This window comes from Gossypium hirsutum, chromosome D03, assembly GCF_007990345.1.
Source record: "Gossypium hirsutum isolate 1008001.06 chromosome D03, Gossypium_hirsutum_v2.1, whole genome shotgun sequence".
NCBI lineage: Eukaryota > Viridiplantae > Streptophyta > Magnoliopsida > Malvales > Malvaceae > Gossypium > Gossypium hirsutum.
Window position 1 is genome coordinate 42,890,375 of NC_053439.1, and position 27,968 is coordinate 42,918,342.

Here is a 27,968-nt window from a genome sequence, read left to right on the forward strand (position 1 = left end):
CACAATTCAAATCAAGATTCAAATAATACTCTCCGAGAATATATATATGTCCACAATAGACTCAATTATAGATATCATTACATTTCATGCCATTCAAAGTCATTGTATAAGTATAATACAATAATATTTGATCTGATAAATGACTTTCAAATAAGAGTACAATAATCCATCTGAAGACATGCCAATTGCTTCGAAGAGCTAGTCCAATCGAAAACACGTAAAAACAAGGAGTATAACACGAGAGTTCCCAACAAATTGTAAATCTCGGCCTACTCAGGAAAAATATATATATCACACCACATCAATCTCTACTCCAATCCCTACATAACACGTCGTCATTCAATTGTACTCTATCTCGCGTTCATCTGATCCAAGTATTGAAATTCAATAATATTTCTCAAATAACTTTACATCAACAAACAAAAAATTATATTTATTATATCATATTATATCATCAAACATTTCATATAGATATTAAATTATAAACCATAAGAACTTACCTAGACTAAGTTGTAATAGTTGAAGAAGTTTAGGGGCTATTTCAAAATTTTCCCTTTTCCACGTAAATCAAAAGGGTCTTGATCTATAATGTAAAATTCTCAATTATTATATTACATTTCATATTCCAATTTAGTTTATATTTTATACCCTGTTATTTTTTGATGTTACACAATTGCCCATACCTTTTACAACTTTTATAATTTAGTCCCTTAACCCGAAAATCATCAAATTAACCATTTTTTCAAGATTAGATTACAGCCAAATATTCTAAGCCCTAAAATAGTCCACAAAACACCTCTTATTCACCTACAATCCATGTAATTTTAATATTTTAACAATTTAATCCTTTAATAAAGAAACTAACTAAAATCATTTTACAAAACAACCAATAATCACAATTAAAACTTCAATCACATAATTATCATCACAAAAAACTAAGATTCATCAATCATAACTTCCAAAATTCTTAACATATTCAAAAATGAAGGTAAGCGGACCTAGTTGTAACGTTTTTAAAAACATAAAAATTACAAGAAATATGTATCAATTTCACTTACATGCAAAGAAAATAAGAAAATCGAAACTTCTTCTCCCTAGCTATGGCTTTCAGCAATTTGAAGAAGAAAATGAAGATGAAATTGTTTTATTCATTCTTTAATTTTGTTTTAATTTTGATTAAATTACAAAAATATTGATCATATAATATTTTATCAATTTCAATCAAATTGTCGTCCCACCTTGTTAATTAGGGCATAATTACTAGTTAAGTCCTTTCTCATCTAGCAATTAAGCTATTTAATCACTCAAATGTGATAATCACTAAGTTTTTCACTTTTTTCAATTTAGTCCCTTTTCCTTAATTAACTACCTAAACGGTAAAATTTCCTAACTAAATTTTAATACGACTCTAATGACTCCGTAAATATTCTATAAATAATATTTACGAGTCGAAACAACAAAAATTTGTGGTCCCAAAACCATTATTATGTCACCACTAAAAAATGGGTTGTTACACCAAACTTAGTCAAAATATTCAAAAACTACCAAGGTGACTTCTGGATAGTGTGATAAGACTCCGACAAGGTTCTAATCGATCGAGCTTCCGATAGACTACAAAACAGAAGAAACACAACTATGTAAGCATTAGTTGCTTAGTAAGCTCGCATAAGATTAACTTCAACTTACCGAACATCAACTGATAAACCATTCAACCAAGTTCATTTCAACATTTAAACATTATACCTTCCTATCCACCATAATTTACATGGTTAATAACTAACATATAAACTTAACATCTATGTGATATAGCATATACTAGGACATCAATTTCCATAATTCATCTTTTCCATCACATGATAAAGACTCACCATTAACATTTCATATAGTCATGAACAACAATCAATTGTAAATAGGCCTTTCTTCAACTTTTACTTACCTATTGAGCTTAATAGAATCACAATAGTTATCTGATTCACTACACTGGCACGAAGCCTGCTAGGCTCAAAGCCTGATTTCATGCACTGGCATGAGGCCTGCTAGGCTCAAGGCCTAAACTGTTACACTGGCACGAAGCCTGCTAGGTTCAAAACCTGATACATGTCTCCAATAAAACTCAATTTCCATCAATCAACAAAATTGTAATCACAACCACCTTGACTAATAAAATAGAACAATTAGCTAAGAATTTAATATAACAATTTGTATAATACAAGCTTACCTCGATAACTATGGTTGCAAAAATAAAGTCAGGTGCTAGTCTAAAGCTTTAGCTTTTCCCCTATTTAATTTCGGTTGTTGCGTATCTTAAGCTAAATAATATTTTCATTAAATTAAATATTTCAAATAACTTCGAACATTCAATTCAAACCTATAATAATATTTTAACCTTTATACGATTTAGTCCCTTAGTTTATAACTTGCAAATTAACCATTTTTATTTCAAACACATATTAATCATTTTTCTCCTAGGCTTATATTAACCCACATTCATCCTCAATTCACAAAATATACATGTAAATTTACACCTTTAACAAATCAAGTTTACACAAAATCCCAGCTAATTATACCAAGCTAAATCGAGCTTAAAAACATAAAAATCATTAAAAACAGAACTAAAAAACATACCATGCAAGGTAATAAAGAATGGTTGAATGTTTCTCCCTTCAACAATGGTGAAATCAGCCAAAATAAGGAAAATGAAGAAGATGATACTAGTTGTTTTATTTATGTTTTTATTTACTTACATATTTACCTTTTTGCCCTATAAAACTAATCAAGTTTTAAGATATAAATCATCAAACCCGTCCACCATATACCTAATTGGTATATTTACCCACTTAGCCCATTAATTAAATATTTCATAGTCATTTGACTTCCTTTTTCTCATAAAATCAACTTTTGCACTTATTCCCATTTAATCCTTTACTTAATTAATTATTTAAAGATTAAAATTTCTTAACTAAAATTTAATACGACCTTAATATAAACATATAAACATTAAAATATTTAAGCACTCGTCGAAATTGTGGTCCCAGTAGCATTGTTTCTAACGCCATTGAAAACAGGCTGTTACAACTCTCCCCCTAGAGAAATTTTTGTCCCCAAAAATCTTAGCAGGAAATAGGTTTCGGTATTGTACTTTCATAGCCTCTTCCGGTTCCCAAGAAGTTTCCTCAACCCCATGATGATGCCAGAGAACTTTAACTAAAGCTATACGTTTATTTCTTAGTTCTTTAACTTCCCAAGCAAGAATTCTGATCAATTTCTCACTGTACGACATATCAGGCTGAATATTGACCTCAACTAGCAAAAATCACATGTGAAGAATCAGACCGATACCTTCGTAACATCAATACATGAAACACATGTGAATATTTTCTAATTTATACAATAAGGCTAAACAATAAGCTATTGACCCAATTCTCTCAATGATTTCATACAACCCGATGAATCTTTGACTGAGCTTCCCTTTTCAGCCAAAACAGAGAACTTTCTTCCAAAATAATACTTTCAAAAATACTTTATCCCCAACCTGATATTCAATGTCATTTCTTTTCAAATCAACATATGATTTTTGACGATTGAAAGCAGCTTTCAAATTATCTCGAATCATCTTGACCTTTTCTTCAATTTCTCAGATTAAACCAATATCGAAAAGTTTTTCTCAGTCAATTCAATCCAGTATAATAGATTTCTACATTTCCAACCATATAAAGCTTCATACGGTGCATTTTTAATGCTTAAATAATAACTATTATTATACACAAATTCAACCAACAAAAGAAATTTTTCCTAACTACTTTCAAACTCCAAAATGCAACGGAGCATATCCGCAAGTATTTTAATGACATGCTTTGATTGGTCATCTTTTTGGGGATGGAATGCAGTACTAAAATACAATTGGGTACCCAAATCTTTGTGTAATTTACCCCAAAATCTAGAAGTAAATCGCGGATCTCGATCGAAAATAATAGATAACGGTACCCCGTAAAGTTTGACAATCTCAGCAATATATAATTCAGCCAATGTGAATAATATGTTCGTACAAGAATGAAATATGCAGACTTGGTCAAGCGATCAACAATAACCCAAATAACATTTTTCTTTCACAGAGACAACGGAAACCCCGATACAAAATCCATAGTAATCTATTCCTACTTCCACTTTGGAATCATAATGGGCTGTAGCAATCTAGAAGGTAACTGATGCTCAGCTTTGACTTGTTGACAAATCAAACATTTTGATATAAAATGTAAAATCTCACATATCATACCTGGGCACCAGTAGATTTGTTTCAAATTTCCATACATTTTATTGCTACCAGGATGAATCGAGTGACTGCTGCTGAGTCCACTATTTATTTCAAATCTCCATACATTTCATACATTTTATTGTGGTCTCGAGACCATTATTTTTGACGCCATTGAAAATGGGTTGTTACAAATACCTTTGATTTGACTGGAATATGGGTTGTTGTGCTTAGCTGCTGCCAGGACGAAGGAGGCTCTAGCATATGTGCAAGCTAAGTTGGCAAGGCTATAGGATTTCAGGTGATCTTTTGTACTCTATCTTTGGGTAGGATTTCAGGTGATCTTTTGTACTCTACCTTTGGGTGATTGATGATGTTATGCTTCATATATAAACTGCATTTGTGTTTGCTCTAAGGTTGTTAGAATCCACGATTGTGTACGAATATGGTGAATGAGTATACTGTGTATGTATGAATCTATAAAAGTATGTGTACTCTTACTAGTATGTTCACCGGATGTCAAATAGTTATTGTATGTTATTGTAATATACACAATGATTTGCGTAAAATACATGCTTATTATAAGTGGAGTATGGAGGTATTTATATTAATTGGATAGTGTGTAACACCCTGAAATTGGGGTTAAAATTATTTAGGTTAGTTGGTCAGGTCAGCAGTTTGGTGGGACTGTTAAGTTGATTTTCGCATTTTAGTGTCAGAATGAGCCATTTGGTTATGTAGCTAGGTCTTTAGTAGCATAGCCTTTGGTCTGGAGTTTGAGTCCACACATGTGCAATGTGGGAATTCTTCTTTTTAAGCATTATTATTTTTTTTAATTCTTAAAATATATATGTTAAAAGATCTGAAGGGTTTTTGATAAATTGGTTATTAATTAATTTGTTTTGGAAGTTTTTATTACTTTAAATAAAATAAACTTCTCATGTTGGCAGCTATTTTCACGCTAGTTTTGGTTTTTTCCCTAATTTTAAAAATTGACCTCTTTTGGCTTCCACACTCCTCTATTTCAACATTTCTTTTGTTCTTTTTGTGTTTATTTCTAATCTATTCTTTCTCTTTTGTTCCTTAAATTTTGTTCTTTTTTATTTCAAAATTATCGTCGTTGTTTTCGAAATTTGTTCCTTGTTCAATTGCTAAGCGTGGAATCAAGTTACTATTAGTATTGTTTTATTAATTTCCTCTAAGTTATGGGTTAATTCTTTTAGTTGTTTTGTTAGTACCAATTTGGGTGAATTCTTATAAGTTGTTATGTTGGTTAATGAGTTTTCAGAAATGGTTGAATTGAGACATTTCGATCGTTTGCTAGTGCTTGGAATCGCAACTTTAGGTGTGTTTCTGAAATTAAAGTAGTTATAGGTTAATTTGATGGTAAAATTCATGATTTCAGTTGATATCGGTGTGGTTTCGTGACCACACGAGTAGCCACATGGGCATGTGCCGCACACAGGTGGTAGACACGGCCGTGTATCGCTATGGAATTAGGGGATTTTTAAGTCACACGGCAAGAGGGTGTGCCACACTGGCTGGCCAAATGGTCGTGTGACCACTATTTGAAAATTTTTTTCGTTCTTCACATGGGTGTGTGCCATAGACACACAGTCGTGTTTTTCAGCCACATGGGCATGTGAGTTTGCCACACGACCGTGTCTACCCTGGTTCTTAATTTTGCTAATTTTTGAACATTTTCATGTTGAGTTACACGAGTTACTCACACGGCTATCTAACTCTATCACACAAGCGTATGCCTCTGCCACACGACCGTGTGCCTCTTTCACACGGCCGTTGTAACAGCCCGATTTTAGCTAAATCAGAATAGTGGCTTTTAATATTATTTTAATATTATTTTTTGTGTTTACAGTATGTGAATTAATATGTGTGAAAGTTTCGTATGAAAATTTTATCGTTTGTGTGCTCAATTTGCTAAAAGGACTTAATCGCGTAAAATGCAAAAGTGACTTGCTAATTGTTAGAGTGCTATATTGCTATAGCTTTTATTATGTAGGGCCCTTATGTTGTAATTTAGCCATTGAACATTAGCATGGACGGTAATGGACTTAAATTATTTGATTTTTATGTTTATTTATAAAGGTTAAAAAGGTAAAATGGCTTTTATAATATGTTAACTAAAATAAAACATTAAAGAAACACATGCATATTCATCTTTATTTGCCGAAACTTGAACAACAAAGAAGCCATTTTTGTTTTTTTAGGTTTGGCACTTTGAAGCTTTAAATTAGGTATGTTTTTTGCTCGATTTTTTTATAATTTTTTCGTTTTTGAGATCTTTGCTTTGAATACTAGCTAGCCCATACTTGAATTTTTGAATTGGTTGTGGATTTTGTGATTTTCCATTGATGAGAGCTTGTTGTTTTTGTTTTTTGATGATGAAAAATAAAAATATGTTGTTAGATTGTTATGTTTAATTAAGTGATTTTTTTAAAATGTGTATTAAGGATTAAATTGTGAATTTGTAAATTGAGGAGTTAAAATGTGAAATAAAGGAAATATATGGCCATATATGAAGTGTATAAACAATTCGACCTAGCATGTGTAAAATGAAATTATATGTATTTTGTAATTTTGTGAATTAGGGACTTAAATGTCAAAATGTGAAAATGTAAGGGCTAATTTGTAAAATGCCCTAAATATGAGTATGTGGATTAAATTGAATGTTTTGGTGAATAAAAGAGTTAAAATTGTATTAATTTAGATCAAGAAAAGAGGAAAACGGAATTGGATCGGGGGAAATCAAAAGTTGTCGAATAGTCATTCTGGTCCGTTCGTCTCCGTACGAGGTAAGTTCATAAGTAAATAAATATTGTAAAATTTGAATGTATATGTTTTAAATATGCTGAATTGGTATGTATATATATTTGACATATTGTTGAAATGTTATAAGCATGGTGTGACTTGTATCTAGCTCGAATTGATTTAATTATGACGTTTGAAAGCCCCATACGAACCATAGGAATAGTTAGGATACATATGTCATGACATAAGATTCCAATATGAAATTTCGTGTAAGACCACATTGGGGACGTTGGCATCGATTTGAGACTTACGTGTAAGACCATGTCTGGGACATTGGCATCGTATATGATTTCGTGTAAGACCCTGTCTGGAACATTGGCATCAAAATTTGATTACAAGTAAGACTACGTCTGGGACGTTGGCATTGTACGAGCTTTATGAGCTATCCGATTATCCTTATTGATTCCGAACGGTTCAAAGGGCAAATATATGACAAAGAAAAAAATGAATGTGAGTTCGAATTAAACGATTTAGGCATGTTTGAGTTTATATGAAGTTTGGAAGTAAAGGTAAGTGTCGATGTATAAATTGATAATGCGAACTAATTGTTTAAACGTGATTATTCATATATGTGTTTGAGATTGGGAGTATTCGGCCTACTTGTATGAATCATATATGTTCTTTGATAAATCATTTGCTTATGACTTACTAAGCTATTTGAGCTTACTGTGTGTTTGCTCGTTCATTGTTTTATAGATTTTGGAAGCTAGTTACGAGCTCAGGGATCGTCAAGGAAATCAGTCACACTATCAAACTCTATTTGGGTATTTTAAAAGCTTGAACTATGAACATATGGCATGTATAGTCTAGCATTTACTTTGGTTGGTTTTGAAGTGTATATATGTATAAGCTAGTCTTAATATGTTTGAGCTTGAATTTGTATGTATATCAATAGCCATGTGAAAATGGCTTGATTATAATATTATGGCTTGTGTGTATTCGATCATGGTCTAAGATTATTTTGGAAGTGTGTTTTATGCTATAAACTATATGGTGGATTGATATTTGTTTCAGTAATGTGAAGTCTTATGCATGATTTATAATGTGGATTGGCATGAGTTGATATGATGAGTATGTATTGAATGTGAATTGGCTATATAGGTTTGGTTGTTAAATGACATTTGTGGAAAGTGTTTCAGGTTAATTTTGCTAGCCGAATTGATAAGAAGCAAGTTGGTCTTGTGTGATATTTTGGTACAACGCATAATATGTGTAACAAACATGATTTGATTCGGCATTTGTACTTATGAATTAGGACGAATTGTTTTGATTTCATGATTATATTATAAACATGTTGTATTGGTTATATGATTAGTTAATAAATGAATTAAATGCATGTTTATATTCGGCTAGTAATAGGTTTAATTAATAATCTATGCCTATGAAGTCATTGGTTGTGAAATGATCAACTTTGTTATGATTAGGAAATGGCATATTTTAGCTTATGATTGAATGGCATAATTTGTACTATCTATGTGGTTAACCTTGATAGCCGAATAAGTAATGAATGAATTTGCTAAATGTGTATAAATTTTGACATGATGATTAGCCTATAATGTTATTATGGATAATTTTGCATTGGAGTTTATTATAGCTATGGTTGTTTATGTGCTTAGTTTATAAAATGAAACGTACATAGTTTTAATTTAAGTGTTCGAATATCATGGATTTAATGGCCATATTGTTTTAAAAAAAATGTTTGCTTGATTCAATGTTTGGATTGGTTCATGTTTTAGGTATACAGTATTTATGATTCATGATTAGTATTGAATTATTGATTCGGTAAATATATTTAGATATGGCTTTGACATTAGGAAATTCGCGCAGGTTATATGGTAAATAAAGCATGTTTGGTCATGTTTTTATATCACCAATGCCGCATAAATGAATGAAAAATTTAGTAGTGAAATATGGTTCATTTGATGTTTAAGTTGTACATGTGCAAAAGCTTTATAATAATAGGTTTGATATTCAACTAATGGAATAGTTATTTTTTTATATGTTCTGTATATGATATGTTTTGATATATGCTAGAATATGTCTTAATTATGCAATGTTATGATTGTTATGATTTCAAGACTCGATATTTGATTAAGTTATGAGCATTGATGTGATTGAATTTCAAGTTGTGAAATGTAATGATTACCTGTATGAACTGTGATATGATCGGTAATACCTCGTAACCCTAATTCGGCGACGAATACGGGTTAGGGGTGTTATAGTCGTGTCCCTCTTTCACACGACCGTGTAGACCTTTCACACAACCTAGACTCTCCCACATGGCCATGTGGCTCTATTTCATAGATTTTTGTTATGTGTCGTAAACTAAGTCATTTTAGTTCCTGTGTAGTCCAACGTTCGTTGAGGCCTCTGTAAATGTGTTTAGGACTCTGTTTCAGCTTAGATCGTCTGTGTATTTGCAATTAGGACTAAAACTAATTGTTATTTATGTGTTAATGTGATGTAATAAATGGTTTTTCAGATATTACATAGTAAATGAATAAAGTATAATTGATTTTGAATGTATTCAACTAAAAATATACCTTTATTTCGGTGAGTCTATTAGCGAATGGTGTGCATTCATGCATTTGCATAAAATCTGAGATTTTGGTTCTGAAGAGAAGGAAGACTGATTTGGCAGTTTAACTACAATGTTCTGTACAACGGTTTACCGTATTATATTATACATATGTTAGCTCAGCTGCATTTTTTTATTCTAATGGATTAGTTCCACATTTGTGATGTGTAGGGTGGATGGGCTTATTGTAGCCCTAATGTGGTGTGCAGGATGGACGAAGTGGTTTTTGGTTGGTTGGGTGGGTTTTAATTTGCTACTCATCCGAGCATGATTCTTTGTGTTTATATTGATTGTGAATGTTTGATCATCAGTAGGTAAATTGTTACGTTATTGTGGTAAGGTAATATGCATGATATGGATCTGTGTTGTTCTGTTTGTTTCGGTTGGCATATTGGTTGGGAATGTTGATTTTGCGAGTAAGTTAATTTAGTGGAGATACCAATTTACAAGCTTTTCTATTACTCTGTTTACATTAATTAGTTTTTGTGTCAACCCAATCTAATGACTTAGTTTTAAGATTCACACTGAGCTCGCATAGCTCACTCCCTCTTCCTTTTCTTTCTTTCAAGTATTGATCGTGGTTAATCTCTAGTTTCGGCACATCGAAGTTCTCAGAAAGTTTTGACGATAGTCGGTTTATTTAAAATTTCCATAAGCTTAGTATGGATGGTTTAAAATTATTTGTAAGGCGATTATACAAACTGTGGTATGGGTTTTGTGATTGAATTATTCGTTAAATTTTGGGTTTTCAATTTTTGAACAAAGTTTTCTGAAAAATTTCGCGCGTGGTTTTTAACTAGTCTTTTCACAACTATTCTAAAGTTCACATGATTTTTTTTTAAAGAAATGACATATGGTCTATTGTTAAAAGGTAAACAACATGTTTTCTATTGTAATACTGGTTTTGAATTTTGGTTTAGGATTGTCAAATTTGACGCATTTTGAAAACTGTTCAACAACACCAAATTGGTTTTTTTTTGACATAATTGTTAACGCTAATCAAACATTATTTGTAAAGCATAAATTTATTTTTTACGAAATTTTGTTGAACAAACAAAGAGGTTAACTTTTGAAAAGGAATTTTGATTTTAATAATGTGACCTTCGCAATTTGGTCAAGACTTCTAGGTTGGGTTTTAGGGTGTTACATAGTAAAAATAGGATAATGGTGAAATAGAGGAATGGAAAGATTAAAAAAGGATATAAGGGAGTTTGGCAGTATCGTGGAACGGATATCGTCTAGTACTTCGGGGCAACACCATGACAACGATTATCGACTGGTCCATCGAGGTGATACCATGGCGACGATTATTGACTAGTCTTGTAGGGCGACACTATAACGACGGTTATCGACTAGTCTTTCGGGGCGAAACCATGATGACGGTATATAAGTCCTACGGAGCGACACCATGTAAACAGTATATAGGTCATTCGGGGCAACACTTTGAAAGTGGTTTTCTGATTCTTTAGAATCAAAAGCACATGGATAGCCATGGCTCGATCCTATGATGAATAGGTATACTTATAGCGAATTGGATCCCATTGGGTTAGTAAACAATGAAGCATATTAGGGCATGAAAAGGGAAGTCACTGTGTGTCTCGCGTGCCAAGCAGTTTGATATATAGGTCAATGCATGTTGGAGAATACGAGTAAGCATGTTAATGAGAGGATCCACCAAATTATGACAGTAAGAAAAACTGGTAGAAGTGACTTGAACCCAATCATGGGTGAATGGAAGAGGGTATTTCCTTCAAGGTATTAACAAATAGGTACCCGCCATTAGGAGTCTGCCAGAGATAAGAGGGAATTCTGCCACAATATGTTGGCAGGTAGAACGTCCAAAACTAATAGAAGATGCAAATGTCTGGTAGGCTTTATAGTGAGAGGTAACCACTTTGGACTATCAATTTTAGAGGCTCGCCAAGGGAGATCCAAGAAGGAGATGATCCGTCGGGAACTACCTGCTATTGGAAGTGTCTTAGTAAAAGGTTCTGAAGTGGGAAAATCTTACGAGACTATCTTGCATGTACAGGTCCACAAGGAAATGGAGAGTTCATGTATCCACCAAGTCTCTTATTCAAGTCAACAAATGAGAATGTTAGTAATTGGGTCTGCTTTAGAAGCCAGGTTTAAGTATAGGCTAAGTCATAAGAAGAAATTTTCCAAGTAATACAATGAGTCTTTATAGAGTTCAGTAAGAATCCGCATTGGTAGCGTGACATCTACTAGTCCGCTATTAAAATTCGCTAATCTGTACAAGCATACATATGGTTGACGTTATAGAATTTTGAGATGATTTTGGACAGGGACAAATCTTAGAAGAAAATGTTATTTTGAAGAATACCTCTACGACTAAATCTGTGAACGTGTCCACCAATAGTTAACTCAGAGAACACAAGGCATTGACTACGCTTAGAAATATGTGGAGCACTCAGTGTATACAAGGAGTTTAAAATCTATGCTTTTATTCTTATTCCCTACCAACATAGAGTCTTAATGAAGCACTGCTGTACAAAATCTCACTAAGTTCATTTGGAATTACGGTTGTACTACCTTGTTTTAGGGTCTATAGATGACCAAAGGTTCCTGTAGAGGGATCAAGCCAAACATAGCCAAGTTCTCGCGAATGGTGGTAGTTGTTTCATGAATATAGAGTGGCACCATTAGAGGCCATGCCTCAGGGATTTATTAAGTGTATCTATAGTAAAATCTTAAGTCTTAGTATTTATGATAATATTTGCTCATGCCTAATAAGGATGAAAGGTCGCAAGAACTTAGTACTTGTATGGTATAGAGTATATTTTAAATTTTAAATTTTGAAATTAGATGTCATCTATGAAATTGAGTAAGGGTTTTATAGTAGAAATGGATGTATAATTTAATATTAACTAAGGTTGTGAGTAATCGAATGGAAGCATTGTCAAGTAAATTGGGTTCGTTATGACACTGGGTTGGTATGGGGTGCTACAATTGCCTCTTTCCATTTGCCTTATAGACAACAATTCAAAACTTGGTGGGTTACAATGTGCAAATAATACAAAATGAACAATTGCATTATCGTTTTCTCCAATTTTGGTTGCCTCATAAGCTTGCATCCATGTGGGCATTCTTTGTCACATGATTGAACAATACCAAGAAAGACGCACTTCTCACCTCTATCATCAAGCTTATTTCTTTTCTTCTCTGGGATATGTGCATAGGCAGTGCACCTAAAAATTCTAAAGTGATCTACCACTGGTCTTTTTCCACTCCAAGCCTCTTTCGAAGTCACATCTTGAAGAGCGTGAGTGGGACTCCTATTCAAGATGTGGATTGTTGACACGATTTTTTTTGTGAAACGGAGTCAACTTGGATTTTAGAAAAAAACGGGAGTCGCCACCAATCCTTTTTGATGAGGTGTGATCGGGTCACCTTAGAAAATGGCTATTTTTAATAAACGGTTCGATTTATTAAAATAACGTTTTTTGGTCTACGAAATTCAGAAAGATGGGTTCGAGAGTCGGTTACGTACGAGGAAGGATTAGCACCCTCGTAACACCCAAAATTGGTACCTAGTTGATTAATTAGTATCTTTGTGTCAAAAATTAAAAAATCAAAAAGGATTTAAAAATACGATCCTTCTTTATATTAATGTTGATTTTAAATTGCTTTAATTAAATCAAAAATGGAAAATGCCTCATTATCTCGAAGTAACAAGATGTCACACCCACTAAGTTAGGACCCGACATCTCATATTTTGAGAGTAAGTTTGCATTTCACTTTTTATTTAAACCTCACTTATTTTAATTTTAAAAGGATATTCGGTTACTTAGAATCAACGAAAAAAATCGAAGCCCAGTAAGTTAAGGCACAATTTCTCGAATTTTCTAAATATAGAATATTACCTTTATTTTTGAAATTTTATGTGTTTGGAAATTTAAAAGGATATTTTGCTATTTAGGTTTAACGAGAAAATCGAGACCCAATAAGTTAGGGTACAATTTCTTGAATTTCCAAAATGCAAAATATTGTCTTATTTAGCAAAATTCCATTCCGAATAATAGCGGGTAATCTATTTGAAGGTAAGCATTTATTTTGTTTGGAATAAAATAAAGTAACCTAAGTTGGATGACTATGTCGGAGTTTAATTTACAATATGATGACGTGAAATAACAATATAATAATAAACATGGAATAATGATACATGGATAATTACACAAATGTATGACAATAATATGAAATTACGAGTAAACTAATTATGGCACACATAATGACAATACACACTCAACATACATTATTTGAATACTATGATTAATAATCAAAGATGAAAAAATTAAATAACATATATAACAGTTTCAAAAATGAGTAATATAGAACAAATTAAAATAAATAAAATGTAGAGCCAATTTAAAATGATAATAAATGAGTCTTGAATAAATAATATAAAAAAAGTAAAAAAAACAACCATATGCAAAACAATTTAAAAATATTATATATGAGAAATTTTAAAATAAATAATAACATATATGTACATATGAAAGCATAAAATAAGGAATATATAAAAATCTTGAAATGGATAATAAATAAGTTAAAATAAATAGTAAAGTAAAAAAAGTACAAAACAGTTTTAAAGTAATTAACATATACAATACATTTTAACATAAGATAAGATAATATATATATATAGCATCTAAGATAAATAGCTAAGAAACCTTTTTTACAATATCCTATAAAAGTTTAAAATAAATAAGTAAAGGAATTTGAAAATACTAATAAAACCGGAAATGAGAAGAGATAATATATGTATATATTTTTTAAATGTATAGAAACTTGAACAAGTAAAAATAAAACAGTTTCGGAAATAAATAATATAGGGAAGTTCAAAAATAAATAGCCTAGGAACAGTGGGCATGATTGAAATCAGAATGAAATTAAAGGCGATAATCAAAAATTAAAAGATGGAGCAAGGGACTGATTCGTCACATGCTGAAAGTATTAAGGGGCGAAAGAATAAATGCCCGAAGTCCCTTATGCTGTGCGGTTTGACATGAGTCAGAACGAAATAAGAAACAAATTATGCGGATAAATTAAAAAGGAAAGAAAGTACAAAATGGACTGGATTAAAAGCACAAAAAATTCAGAGGGACTATCCACACAAATAACCCCAAAGAACCAAACATGCAGATTCCCCCCCCAAAACGACGTTGTTTTGCGTCTGGGGTAGGTTCCAAAACACTACCGTTTCAGCTCTCCAATTAAGCCCTCTTTTTATTTTTTGTTCATTTATTCCCCCTATTAGAAAAAATCTACAGAACCCTCTCAAATACCCTCCTCATGCCTTCCGGCGGTTGGGCTTCTCTCCGCCGTTCATCGTCTGGCGCACCGCCACTAAACCGACGGCTGACGAAGCGTGATGAAGGGCTTTTAAAACCACGTTCTAGGCGGGCTATGAGGTCGGGCTTCGACTGGAGGAGACGAAGAGCCTTGCACCCCATTTTTAAACCCGATTCTGACGACGGCGAGAGGACATCCGTCGACGGAGCTACAGAGCAATTCAGGTGCACTCCCCCTTCTTTTTTGTTATTATACCTATATTTTTCTTATCAAAATGAAGTTGTATAAAGAAAAAGATAAAAATAAAATAAAATGAAATGAAAATAAAACGAATAGAAAACAGTAAGAGCACATTTGGTTCGCTGTATTGGATTAGAGGTGTAATGGAATAGAGGTGTAATAGCAAATCAACTGTTTGGTTGAATGTAATGAAATAGAGGCGTAATAGTAATCATGTGTTTGGTTGAATGTAATAGAGGTGTAATAGCATAATGGAAAAAACTAAAATGACTAGAATACCCTTAGCATAAATTTGTTTTGGTAAATGATTATTGTTATTGTTATTTAAATTTTAATAAGATTATTATTATCAATAATAAATAATTTAATCATATTTAAACATAATTATTATTAAATATATTTTAATTAAAATATATAATTTAATAAAATTCTTAATAATTAGCATAAATTTGTTTTGGTAAATTATTTGTTATTGTTATTTAAATTTTAATAAGATTATTAATATCAATAATAAATAATTTAATCATATTTAAACATAATTATTATTAAATATATTATAATTAAAATATATAATTTAATAAAATTCTTAATAATTAATATTCTTACATGAATTTACCCAAATCATAATATATGATACTGTAAAATATAAATTAACATAATTATTATTAAATATATTATAATTAAAATATATAATTTAATAAAATTCTTAATAATTATTATTCTTATATGAATTTATTCAAATCATAATATATGATACTATAAAAGAAAATTTGAAATAATTAATATTAAATATATTTAAATTAAAATATATGATTTAATAAAATTTAAAATAATTATAACTAATAAATTATATTTTATGAATTTGTATAATTTAAAATAATAAATATTACATATAATTTAATAATAATATATAATTTCATAAAATTCTTAATAATAAATTTTCTTATATGAATTTATACAATTTAAAATAATTAATATTAAATATAATTTAATAATGATATATAATTTCATAAAATTCTTAATAATAAAATGTTCTTATATGAATTTACTAAAATCAATATATAACTTGAGAATTATATTCTGCATAAACATAATTAACTTATATTAAGAAAATGTTAGATGAAAATGAAATTCTACATCATAATCCATATGTTATATAGTTTTACAACATCAAAAAGTTTGAACATTGATATTTAATGGTGAGAAAGAAATCTTTTGACCCATTCCAATCGGGCAACATAAGGTAAATTAAAGAAAATGATCATTTGAGTTGGATGATCGGCAATTTTACTCAAAGCATCATACCGTTGATCGTCGGTTAAACCTTCAATTGACCATAAGGCTGAATATAAATTTGAAGCTTTCTCTTCCATCTTTTGATATTCTTCTGACTTCTGTTGAACTACCACCTCGGAGGCAATACTCCTACTGATTTGATCGCCAACGGCCTGGATTTTTTCCCCCAACAAAGTGGCAGCCTCATCAAATGAAGAATACACATTATCACGAGCATCAGATTTCTTCTTTCTCTCGTTTGAAGATGAGGAACCCCCTTGGTCTCTATCTCGTTGCGGCTCCGCAGCAGAAACATCCATGTCATCCAAAGGGATGTCAGCTTCGCAGTCATAAAATGAGTTTCTTTCTTCATCCATACCTGTAGTACGAACATCCTCAGCATTTATTTCTTCAAGAACATCAGTAGCTGTTTGAGCATCTTTCCCAGTTGCTCGATCTCTTGCGTATATGGTAGTAAGCTGGTCGTAATAAGGGAAAGTACGATATCTAGATTGAGCGGCTTCTCTGTGACTCTAAAAAAATGAGAAAATCATATTAGTCATAAGTTTGGTAAAAATAATATAATAAAGACTTGAATTAATCTTACCTTTAAATAGGACTCCCAAACCGCATCTTCAGCAACAACGAGCTGCCTATGCTCGTCCCAACCAAAACCGCTATTGTTTTGGCCATTAAGCATGTCGTAGACGATTGACCACTCCCTTTTAAGTAACCTAATCCTTGATTCAATATTAGGTTTCGCCTTCAACATTGCATTTGGTAAAACCGTTTGTAGCATTCTTTCCAACTCGTTCAAATAACCGGCTTTGAACCCAGTATCAGCATTAAATGTTCCAACATTGTGCAGGTCCACCATGCAGGAAACTAATGCTGCATCTTCCTCGGGAACCCATTTTCTTTTGCTTCCTTGAGAAGCTTGAGAAGAAGCATTTGATTTTGGAACACCTGACATAATGATCTTAAGAACAAAAAAAAACAAATTATATTAATTACTATTTTAATATCATGATTCAAAAGGTCAACACTTTATAAAATCAAGGAATTAAGTTGAATATCATGAATCAAAAGCTCCATACCACAAAAAATTTAAAATTATAACACATGCTGAATTAGAAGAAATTATATTACAATTCAACAAGTTTAGTACAATACAAAAGTTTCACAAAAGTTTCACAAAAGTTTCACAAACTAATTTCTAGATGCTTGCCATTCATCGAACATTTGGTTGGCTAGTTCCATCCTCCAAGTAGCCCAAGCATCAAATGGATGAATATTTGTGATATTCGGTTCATCGTCATCCACCACATTAATTGTAGGTAATCCTTCTCCCACCTCCACTTCAATGGGATCAATACTCATATGGGTTCGAATAAAATTATAGAGCAAACAACATGCAATAATAATTCTATTGTGCACCCTTACAGGATAGAACGATGGACTCCTAAGTATTCCCCATCTAAGTTTTAATAAGCCAAAGCATCTTTTAATAACATTACGTGTTGAGGCATGTTTCATATTAAAAAACTCTTGCGGACAACTTGGCTGATAACCTTGACGCCACTCGTTCAAATGATATCGCTGTTCTCTAAATGGTGCAAGAAATCCCTCACAATTTGTGTATCCAGCATCAATTAGATAATAACAACCTATAAAATAATTTTTTTTAAATGATAAATTCAGCACACAAAGTTTGATCTTAATGAATAATTCAAAGTCCTCTAACTATACACTTTACCATGAGGAACTTTTAATCCATGTCTTCTACTAATGGCATCTCGAAGAACCCATCCATTGGCAACTGAACCTTCCCAACCAGGAAGAACATAAACAAATTGCATCTCAGGTGTACAAACACCTAGCATATTTGTTGCTATGTCACCTTTTCGCGTTCGATATCTAGGTTTATCAACTGTTGGAACCCTAATCTTGATGTGGGTTCCATCAAGAGCACCTAAGCAATTCTATATCACATGATATAAAACCTTGAGTTAGAATACTAATTTAAATCTAAATCAAGTAAATGTTGTTGAAGCTATATATAAAACTCAGTCCAATACCTTAAACCATTTCCACCTTGTGTCAGAAGAATCGGCTGTAATTGGCTCCAAATTTTTAAATAACACATCTTATAAGCGTATGACAGCATTTAAAACACTATGAAATGCTCTGCTAACAATTTTCCCGGACCTTCTAAAGTGATGTTTGACAACTCGATTTTTCAGGTGATGAGAGATGATATGTAAAAACATTGCTACTTGCTCGTCAACAAGCATGAACCTTGTCGACTTCAATCCCCCTATCGATTCTAACATCTCACATAGTTTAAAAAAGGCAGCTCTATTCATCCTAACTTGTTCAATACAGGTCTCGTCACTAGCATATACAAGCCTCTTCACATAATCCCGTTTTGCATAAAAATCTACGGTATAGGACCTAATCCTTGGTCTATGTAGGCTAAGGCTGGCACCCATTCTAAATAAGAACCAAATCGTGATTCTACAGATTTCCAACCATATTGTCACAGCAATACCAATTCTTTTACGCCTCACACTTTGTGCAATTAAAGGCAGACGAGCCATTACTGCAACATTAAATGATATCGTTGCAACTTTAATTTCATTTCTTTATCAATCACCCAAAAACCCATTCTAAGGAGAATATATTTATTTACATTTTAAATATATTAAAATTTAATAAAATATGTATAATTGACCTAAAATTTGAAGGTTGGTATTTGTTAGATTATAACTGAACTCATTATAATTTAAAATTATAAAGCATGTTCAAAGGTTGAACATTGATTAGTTTGAACATTTCATTTCGTATAAATATATTGATTAGTTAATTAAAGCATGTTCAATGTTTGAACATTGATAGTTTGGACATTTAAATTTAAATTTAAATATAATTTCGTATAATGAAATTTAAGATTTAATAAATGTGAGTATCAAAGTTTGATAATTGAATAATCTTTCTTAAAAAAAATGTTACCTATTAGTAAAGACATATAACCTATTTGGGAAACAACAGAAGCTGTAATGACCATAATTATGCAAATTGGTGATAAAAAAGAACAATAATTATGCAGCAATAACCATAACCATACAAACAAAAACTGTAATGAGCAATACAAACATACAAACAAAACCATATTCATTTGGGAAACAACAGAAGCTGCTACAACAATACAAACATAACCATACAGGGAAAACATACTAATAAGCCATGAATACCAATGGAAAACTAACTTGTAATGAGCAAATCAGGGACGACTGCGATGTAGAAGTGTTGGAACAAAGAACCTGTAACCAGTAAAGGGAAATCGATGTTACAAAAATAATCAGTTTATAAAATTGATCATACACTTTACCAAAGCAGCCTCTCATTTAGTAACCAGTCATTTAGATTATTAAATATACCAACTTGGCAGCTTTGAATATATATGATTCAAAATCAATATTACAGCAAACATTATGAAAACAAGATAAACACAAAGGAAATGGGTGATTCCGCAAAATCTATTCAACTAAACAACAAATAAACTGTTAAAGAGTAATCATTGTAATATCAGAAGAATCTCGAAAACAACATACTGAATTTTGATAAACTTAGAACTGCAATATCTCATTTATACCAAAACATCAACCGGATACAAAATCATCACTTGGCTAAGCAAAGTCAGATTATTAATATTCTCATAATTAAAATTTAACTATATAAGCTGCTAGTCATCATGTTAAATCCATTATTATGCATAGTCTTATAATATCACTAATAATGATTGATGAATTTTTTCGAAACAACCCAGCATAATTTTCAAGTGAACATCCACCCCAACAACACCTTTCAAGTTTCAAGTGGAGGAAGGATAATAATAAGTGCAAAGGATATTTTAGAATGTGCTGTGGTATGGGCACATCAACCATATTCCCTTCCTAGTTCCTTCTCCACATATAAATAATAATGGTGTCTTCCCGTAAACACTCACTCAGCAATTTCTATTCCAATTCACCTATTGTGCCACTGTCACCACTTGCTCTCCTCTCCCAAGATCAAGATAGAAACATGGTCAAGTTCTCAAAGCAGTTCGAAGGGCAGCTTGTTCCCGAGTGGAAAGAAGCTTTTGTACTCGATTGGCAACTCAAAAAGGACCTCAAGAAAATACGTCTCCTTAATAATAATACTACTACCAATACTCATCAAACCACTTCTTTTCCCCATAATCTCTTGTCTTCAATCAGCACGTTTGGTTTATTTGGCCGACGTAGAGACCGGGGTGTCACTCAAGTACTCTTTGGCTCCCTCTTCTCAAAGTTTATTTACTTTTTAACGTTTGTCATGTTGGAACTAATTGATGGGGGGTGTGGACAGGTTCACAAGCGACTGACCGCTTCGGGTAGCAAAGGAGGAGATTTGTTGTATGAGACAGAATTGCTAGAGCAGTTTGCTGATACTGATGCTGCCAAAGAATTTTTTGAATGTTTGGACATGCAACTTAACAAAGTGAACCAGTTTTATAAAATAAAAGAGAAAGAGTTCCTGGAAAGAGGAGAATGTTTGAAGAAACAAATGCAGATTCTGAGTGAGCTCAAAACTATTATCAAGCAACAGCAGCGCCGCAAAGGAGAGGAGGAGGACGCCTCCATTTCCTGCTCTATCTCTTGCGGTATTATTTCTATCTATTTCATGTTTCAACCGACTTCTTGTGTTTATAAGAGAACAACATTTTCCTTTCCTTCCTTCCGTTTTCCATCCACGTCCACAATCATAAAATATTTACTTAACATGTCCTTTTTTACGATATCTAAGGTTTGCTAGATTGTAATGTAATGAAAAGAAAAAGAAATAATTATAAAATAACTAAGGAAGGGGGATGAACTATACAGAAAACTATAAAATTCTCAAAGACCTGCAACAAGGGACTGACAACTGGACCACTATTAATATTGAACAAGTCTCTGTTTTCGTTGTATGCAGAGGAGGACTCTGTCAAGGATAGGACAGAGCAAGAACAACAGCAGCAAGACAGCTTCATGGATGAATTGGAGAGAAATGAAGTGCCCTTTTCAGACTAGCACCAAAAAATGAAACAAGCAAAATGAAGAAATAGAACTAGCAGAAAGAAAAAGAGTTAACTCGATATTCAAGCGAGTATTTAGCACCAAAAAGAAAAACGAAGAAATAGAACTAGTAGAAACAAGCAAAGGGAAAATTCTGGGAAAAAACCCAACTCATTCAAAAAATGGCTGAAACTATTATTACGAAAAGAATCATGTAAAATGATTCAAGAAATTAAATAAAAAGTTTATTCATACCTCAAAAACCAAACGCCGAGACCGAGAGAAGAAACGATGAGGACAGAATCATCAACGAAAGCAGTGGGAAATGGGAGGAGAAATTATGAGGACAGAAGATGAGAGGGTCGAGTAGGGAGGGAGGGTAAAATAGAGAGTTGGGGAGGGAAGCCGGGCGTAATAGCTATTACTCGATTTGGGAAGGGATTAGAAAAGTAGGGAATTTGGGGATTAGGCCGGGATTGTATTACGCGCGTAATACCTATTACAGCGAACCAAACGGCGGATTAGGGGCGTAATGTAATAGCCGCGTAATCGGTCAGTAATGGATTACCTAATACACTGAACCAAACATAGTGTAAAGGTTTAACCTTTTTGAACTTCTATTTTTTGCTGTTTTGATTTCTAATGTGCGTAAAAAAAATTATAGCGTGAATGTTTCGGCTTTTATAGCCAAGCTACAACCGTTGGTTTTCATTTTTTGTTTTTTTGCTCTTTATTTTGCTGGATTCTTCTTGTTGCTTTGCATTCATTTCTCTCTGCAGGTGTCAGAGGGCGTCAGACGCATGGTTGGCTGGTGATAGGTGAGCGGCGGCGGTGGCCAAGGGACGTGCAAGGAGGCTGAGCGGCGCACCTGGGCAGTAGGGGCTGCTAGGTTTTTTTCTGCTGAAATGTTTTAGGTTGCTTGGGCTAGGTTTTTGTAATTTTTGGGCCTGCTAGGTTAGGGTGAATTGAGTAATTGGGCTGGGTATTTTATTTCTATTTGTAATTGGGTTTTAGGCAAATTTTGGGCCCGGGCAAGAATTGGGTTCTACATGGATGCTCCAATTTATAGCTTCTGGCCAAAACACCTTTGGAATTCTCCCTCTTACTAGCAGGCTCCGAACCATGTTAAGAATGGTTTTCTTTTTCCTCTTCGATGCACCTTTTTTTTGTGGTATATAAGCAATTGTGAGCTCTCTTCGGATGCCATAAACTTCACAAAAATCTTCAAACGCCTTAGAGCAATATTCACTACCACGATCAGTTTGGAGAGCCTAAATGGTCTTTTCCTTCTCATTTTTTACACGATCCTTGAAGCTTTTAAATGCTCTAAAAGCCTCTGATTTTTCTTGTAAAAGGTAAACCCAAGTTTTACAACAATAATCATCAATAAAGGTAATAAAATATCTTTGACCTCTATTAGAAATTGGATTTATTGGCCCACAAATGTTTGAGTGCACCAACTCTAATACCTCTTTTGCTCTCCATGACTTGCCTCTGGGAAATTAAGATTGGTGTTATTTTCCAACAACACATTTTTCATAAACTAGGGGGGAGAGATAAATTGGAGGAAGATAGTCACCATGTTTTTTTCAAATATCTTTAAACCGCCAAAGTTTAAATGACTATAGAGAAAATGGCACACCATGAAGGATCTTTTAACTTCCGCCACCAAACAAGATTGAACAACCTCAATCGTCATTGGAAACAATCTGTTCTAACTCATTTCCACAATAGCAGCAAGTCTTCTAGATGGATCAGAAATCTCAAAAGCACCATTCTTGGGAGTGACAACATACCCTTTTCTAATAGTTGACCAGCACTCAACAAATTATTTTTTTAAAGAAGAGCATATAACATGTTAGAAATTGTGCTCGGTTCATTTTGAAAGAGCCTTGATTACTTTTTATTTATGGAATCTCGTATATCATTAGAAGTTTCTTTTCAAAGAATAGTTTCCAAGATGGGACGATTAATAGCCTGAAAGAGATATTTATTCTCCTTCAAATGTTTTAGCTTTCTCGCTTCGAACTCTACTGGGCATTCGTCAAAGTTTCTCCTTCCACAGGCTCTTCAATACCTACCTCAACAATTGGCCAATACTCCTTTGGCTGTAGGAAATTCTCCATTAGCATACTCCAATGGTCAAAGTGACCATCAAAATGGGGAATGGTTGCTTGAACAAAACTACTTTCTGAGGCCATAGGTGAAACATTTTCTAGGCTAACAAGAAAAAGTCTGGCTTGAATACCACTGTTGCACTTACAAGTAAAGAAAGAGAGAAAACGGGCTTTTAACTCAAATGACAGAAAATTGTTTTTATTGAATTGATAAATAACTCCAAATGGTTCTAGCGTTTTATAGGCTTTACAATGACTAAAATTAGTTAGTTCAAAGCTAAAAATAACAAAATTAAATACGAGAAAAATCCTCAATCATATTTGGTAATCCCTAATTTTTAGGAATGATTTATTTATCAGATATAAAAATATCTCAACATTGGCAGGCTTGGATTTGTTACGAGTTTGAGCTTTGTCGAAGTCGAATCATTACGAGTTCGTATCAACACGAACTCAGACCTATTTTGCAAGCTCTAATTGTCATGTGCGGATTCTCTCCTAAATTATTCTAAGTTCATATCCCACCATATATAAATTCTATTCAAATTTATTCTAATTTAAATTTAAATATGTGGATTTTCAATTACTGTACTTTGTAATGTCAAGCATGTTTTATTTATTATAATTATTTTTGTAAACTCCCTTATTCTTGGGGAGTACAGATCACGCTCCAATGAAGCACATGCTACAAGATTACTGTAATTGTTTATCGTACATTGAAAGTACTCATAAGTCTGGCTCCTGTTGGGCTAGATTTCTAGATCCAGATAACATAATGACCTCGTTTTTTAGACCTCACCTGTCTTGTTATTTTATTGTTCAATAATATATTAGTTTTTCATTAAAATTTTTATATTTTCATTACTTGGTATTTTATAACTGAATTATAAAAGTTCTACGTCTAATTTGTTTTAATTCCAATAAAATGTTTTAATCAACAAGAATTCAAATTAATTAAAACAAAATACAGTAAATTAAAAATCAGAATATATTTAAATTTAACTAAGAATAAATCTAAACAAGAAAAATATGAAAAAACTTAAATTTCGGGTTTCAATTGATTAATATATCAACAATGATAAACATATATTTCTAAAATTTGTGATAAGTTGACTTTTATGTTAAAAAATAGATATATTAAACGTGCCCATGAAGCTAAGGGTCTGTTTGATTGAAGGAATTGATTTTCCGGAAAATCATTTCCAACTTTTCCAGCGTTTGATTGGCGGAAAACATTTTCCATTTGGAAAATGAACTCCAAAACAAGGAAAAATGGGTTACATTTTAGGGAAAACGCCTTACCCTTTCAATTTCCGTAAGACATTTTCCGTGCTCTCCTCTCTATCGCCTCCTTCATTCCTTCCTTCATGTCCGGTAGAAAATTGCTTCTATTTATCGATTTTCCAGTAACTTGTTTTTTTAATTATTCAATACTTATTTTTTTAACACAATTATAAATAATTTATTTGATATTAATTTTTTTCAATTTATAACGATTAATATTGTGGCTTAATAATTGAGTATTATTATAAATAAATCATTGTAATATATGTAAAAATAATTTAAAATATAAAAATTTATTAATATATATCAATATATGTAAAAACAATTTTTTCGAAAAATATTTCCAGAAAATCTGCCAAACAGCTGAAAATATTTTACATAGATTCAATCAAACACCAGAAAATATTTTCCAGTAAATCATTTTACAGAAAAGTAAAACATTTTCCCGAAATCATTTTACGGAAAATATTTTACTGGCAATCAAACAGACCCTAAATTAAATAAATAAAAATTGTCAGTATATTAAATGTGAAGCAAATATGAATATCATAATGTGTATATTAAAAATGGACTACAAAGTTGGGTGAACCAAGAAGCAAAACATGTAAATTAAGTGTAACAGCATATCTCATATTGCAACAAATTATATTACATCGACAATGCATGTATCTAAAAGATCACAACACCCTTCCCATATAATTAACTTGGAGAATTATTAATGACAACACTAAATCAGTAGTCCAGAAGATTGAAAAGAGCCAAACAATTGCTGGTCAATTTGGCAAGATTCAGCACTTTCTTTTTTATTGTATTCTTAACAGCTTTGCTGACTTTCTGGCCATCAAATTCATCCGTGCAAGTGTACTCATCCGTCAAGGCAGCGCTCACCCAAGTTTTTAAATCGCTCATCTCATCAGCCTTGTGATCCGAGCCTTGTAAATTAGCCAATGCCTTCAAGGAATTCTCCAGCTCGTAGATTGCCTCACCTGTAGTTTCAGCACAATCGTTGATGATTTGTTTCTCGGACGGACTCAATCCCTTCATTTTCGACAAGGAATCTATGGATGAAGATGCATTGTATGTGGCGTTTAGAGTGAAGGACAAGGCAATGCTGCAAAGCTTGTTAGTATCTGTTTTAATGGCGGATGCACTGGGGGAGAGAGCTTTGTAGCAAACTTTGGGATATGTGGTTGAATTGCAGGCAGATTTGATAAATTTTTTGTAAGTTTTGAGACAAGCTTTGTTAGTAGTAGCGGCTGAGACAGTTTGCATGGAAGTGGACATGAGAAGAAGAAGAATGGAAAAGCAAAATATGAAGACTAATGGGAAAGAGGAGCTTGACATTGTGAAACTTTGAACTTCGTTTCTACTTAGATTTCTATCTTGTGTTTTGGTGACGGTGCGTGGAATTATAGATCATTACTTATAGGCAAAATAAGAATAATTTCAGGTGAGGGGACCCTGATTAATGTTTTAATTAATTGGTTTTTATTTGTTAGCACCAGCAATAAAAATATTTTGCTTCTTGATACGTCCTGTTGTTATCGACTGTATGTCTGTTTATTAAAATGGGATGTCAATTAGTTTATGATAATATTAAGAGTATAAATCAAACTACAAAAAGAGGATTAGAACGTGTAAATGACATAAACTATAATAGATGCTGAGGTTGTCTACATTTCACTCTCCCACATATTTATTTATTTATTACTATTATGTATTATGGATATAAATAATTAGTTGTCCAACGAAAGATACGCGACAGCAGCCAACATTTACATTTAAGCTTTCTAACTCCCATTCTTACGTATTTAAACACGCATGAACGCGGGTTTCCTAACATTTTAGTTTTATGAATCTATTTCATCTTAATTTAAAGTTGGTAACTTATTTAATTTTATATCAAATTATTTGATAGGGTTTAAGGGTGTAAAAGTCTCTCAAATATTTAAAAATAATAATTAAATTCCGCTTTTTTTTGCACTCAGTTGAGCACTTAAACTTTTAAAATGCATCAAAAAAGCCCACAAACTTCTTCAAAAAAAAGCAATTAAGCCCCTACTTTTTTTCACTCGATTCGGTATTTGACCTTTCAAAATGCATAAAAAAGACCCCCAAAATTTTTCAAAAAAGCAATTAAGCCCCTACTCTTACTAAAAATTATAAATAATATTAAATAATAAATTTTAGAAAAATTATTAAATTTTAATAAAAATATAAAATATATTAAAAATTAGAATTTTTTTAAATAAATCGTAAAAGAATAAAAAATTATAAAATGTTATAAAAATCATAAAAAATTAACAACCCCTAGTTTTTTTTTTCAATTAAAGTCATCACGTGTCGTAACACGGTGTGACATGTGGCAAAATGATAAAAAAAATAAAAAACAATAAAAGTTATAGAAAAATTATAAAATGTTTCTTTTGGTACGATAATTTTTAGAAAAAAATTTTACGAAATTTATATTTCTTTACATTTTGTATAATTTTCTTACGACTTTGTAAAATGTTATATTTTTTTATATTTCTATACATTTTATAATTTTTTATGATTTTTATAAAATTTTACAATTTTTTTTTACAATTTTACAATTTTTTTTCTAATTTTTAATATTTGAATTTTTTTATTAAAATTTAATAATATTTATAGCTTTTATTGATTTTAATTTTTTCTAATTTTTTTTCTAATTTTTAATAAAAGAAGGGGCTTAATTACTTTTTTTGAAAAATTTTGAGGGTCTGTTTGATGCATTTTGAAAGTTCAAGTACCCAATTAAGTGCAAAAAAAGTATGGGCTTAATTGCTTTTTTTAAAAAGGTTTGAGGGCCTTTTTGATGCATTTTGAAAGTTCAAGTATCTAAATGAGTGCGAAAAAAAATAGGGGCTTAAATTTTTTTTTTGTGAAAAAGTTTGAGGGCTTTTTGCACCCTTAATCCAATAAAAAAGTTTATCATAAATTTATGGCATAATTTCTTATGTAACTCTCTAATTTTACAAAAA

General features: G+C 31.9%; 2 protein-coding genes across 2 annotated transcripts; one reads left to right on the forward strand and one right to left on the reverse strand.

The window, feature by feature from the left end:
* The first annotated feature begins 20,453 nt into the window (after positions 1 to 20,453).
* Positions 20,454 to 22,769, forward strand: LOC107949654 (phosphate transporter PHO1 homolog 1). The gene is made up of 3 exons (XM_016884382.2): positions 20,454 to 20,792; positions 20,877 to 21,171; positions 21,483 to 22,769. Exons 1-3 carry the CDS (start codon positions 20,469 to 20,471, stop codon positions 21,578 to 21,580), a joined length of 717 nt encoding a protein of 238 aa, XP_016739871.2. The 5' UTR covers positions 20,454 to 20,468; the 3' UTR covers positions 21,581 to 22,769.
* A 2,802-nt stretch (positions 22,770 to 25,571) lies between these two features.
* Positions 25,572 to 26,652, reverse strand: LOC107949883 (pectinesterase inhibitor 4). The gene has a single exon (XM_016884649.2). The coding sequence runs from the start codon at positions 26,308 to 26,310 to the stop codon at positions 25,699 to 25,701; it is 612 nt and encodes a 203-aa protein (XP_016740138.2). The 5' UTR covers positions 26,311 to 26,652; the 3' UTR covers positions 25,572 to 25,698.
* Positions 26,653 to 27,968: the final 1,316 nt, after the last annotated feature.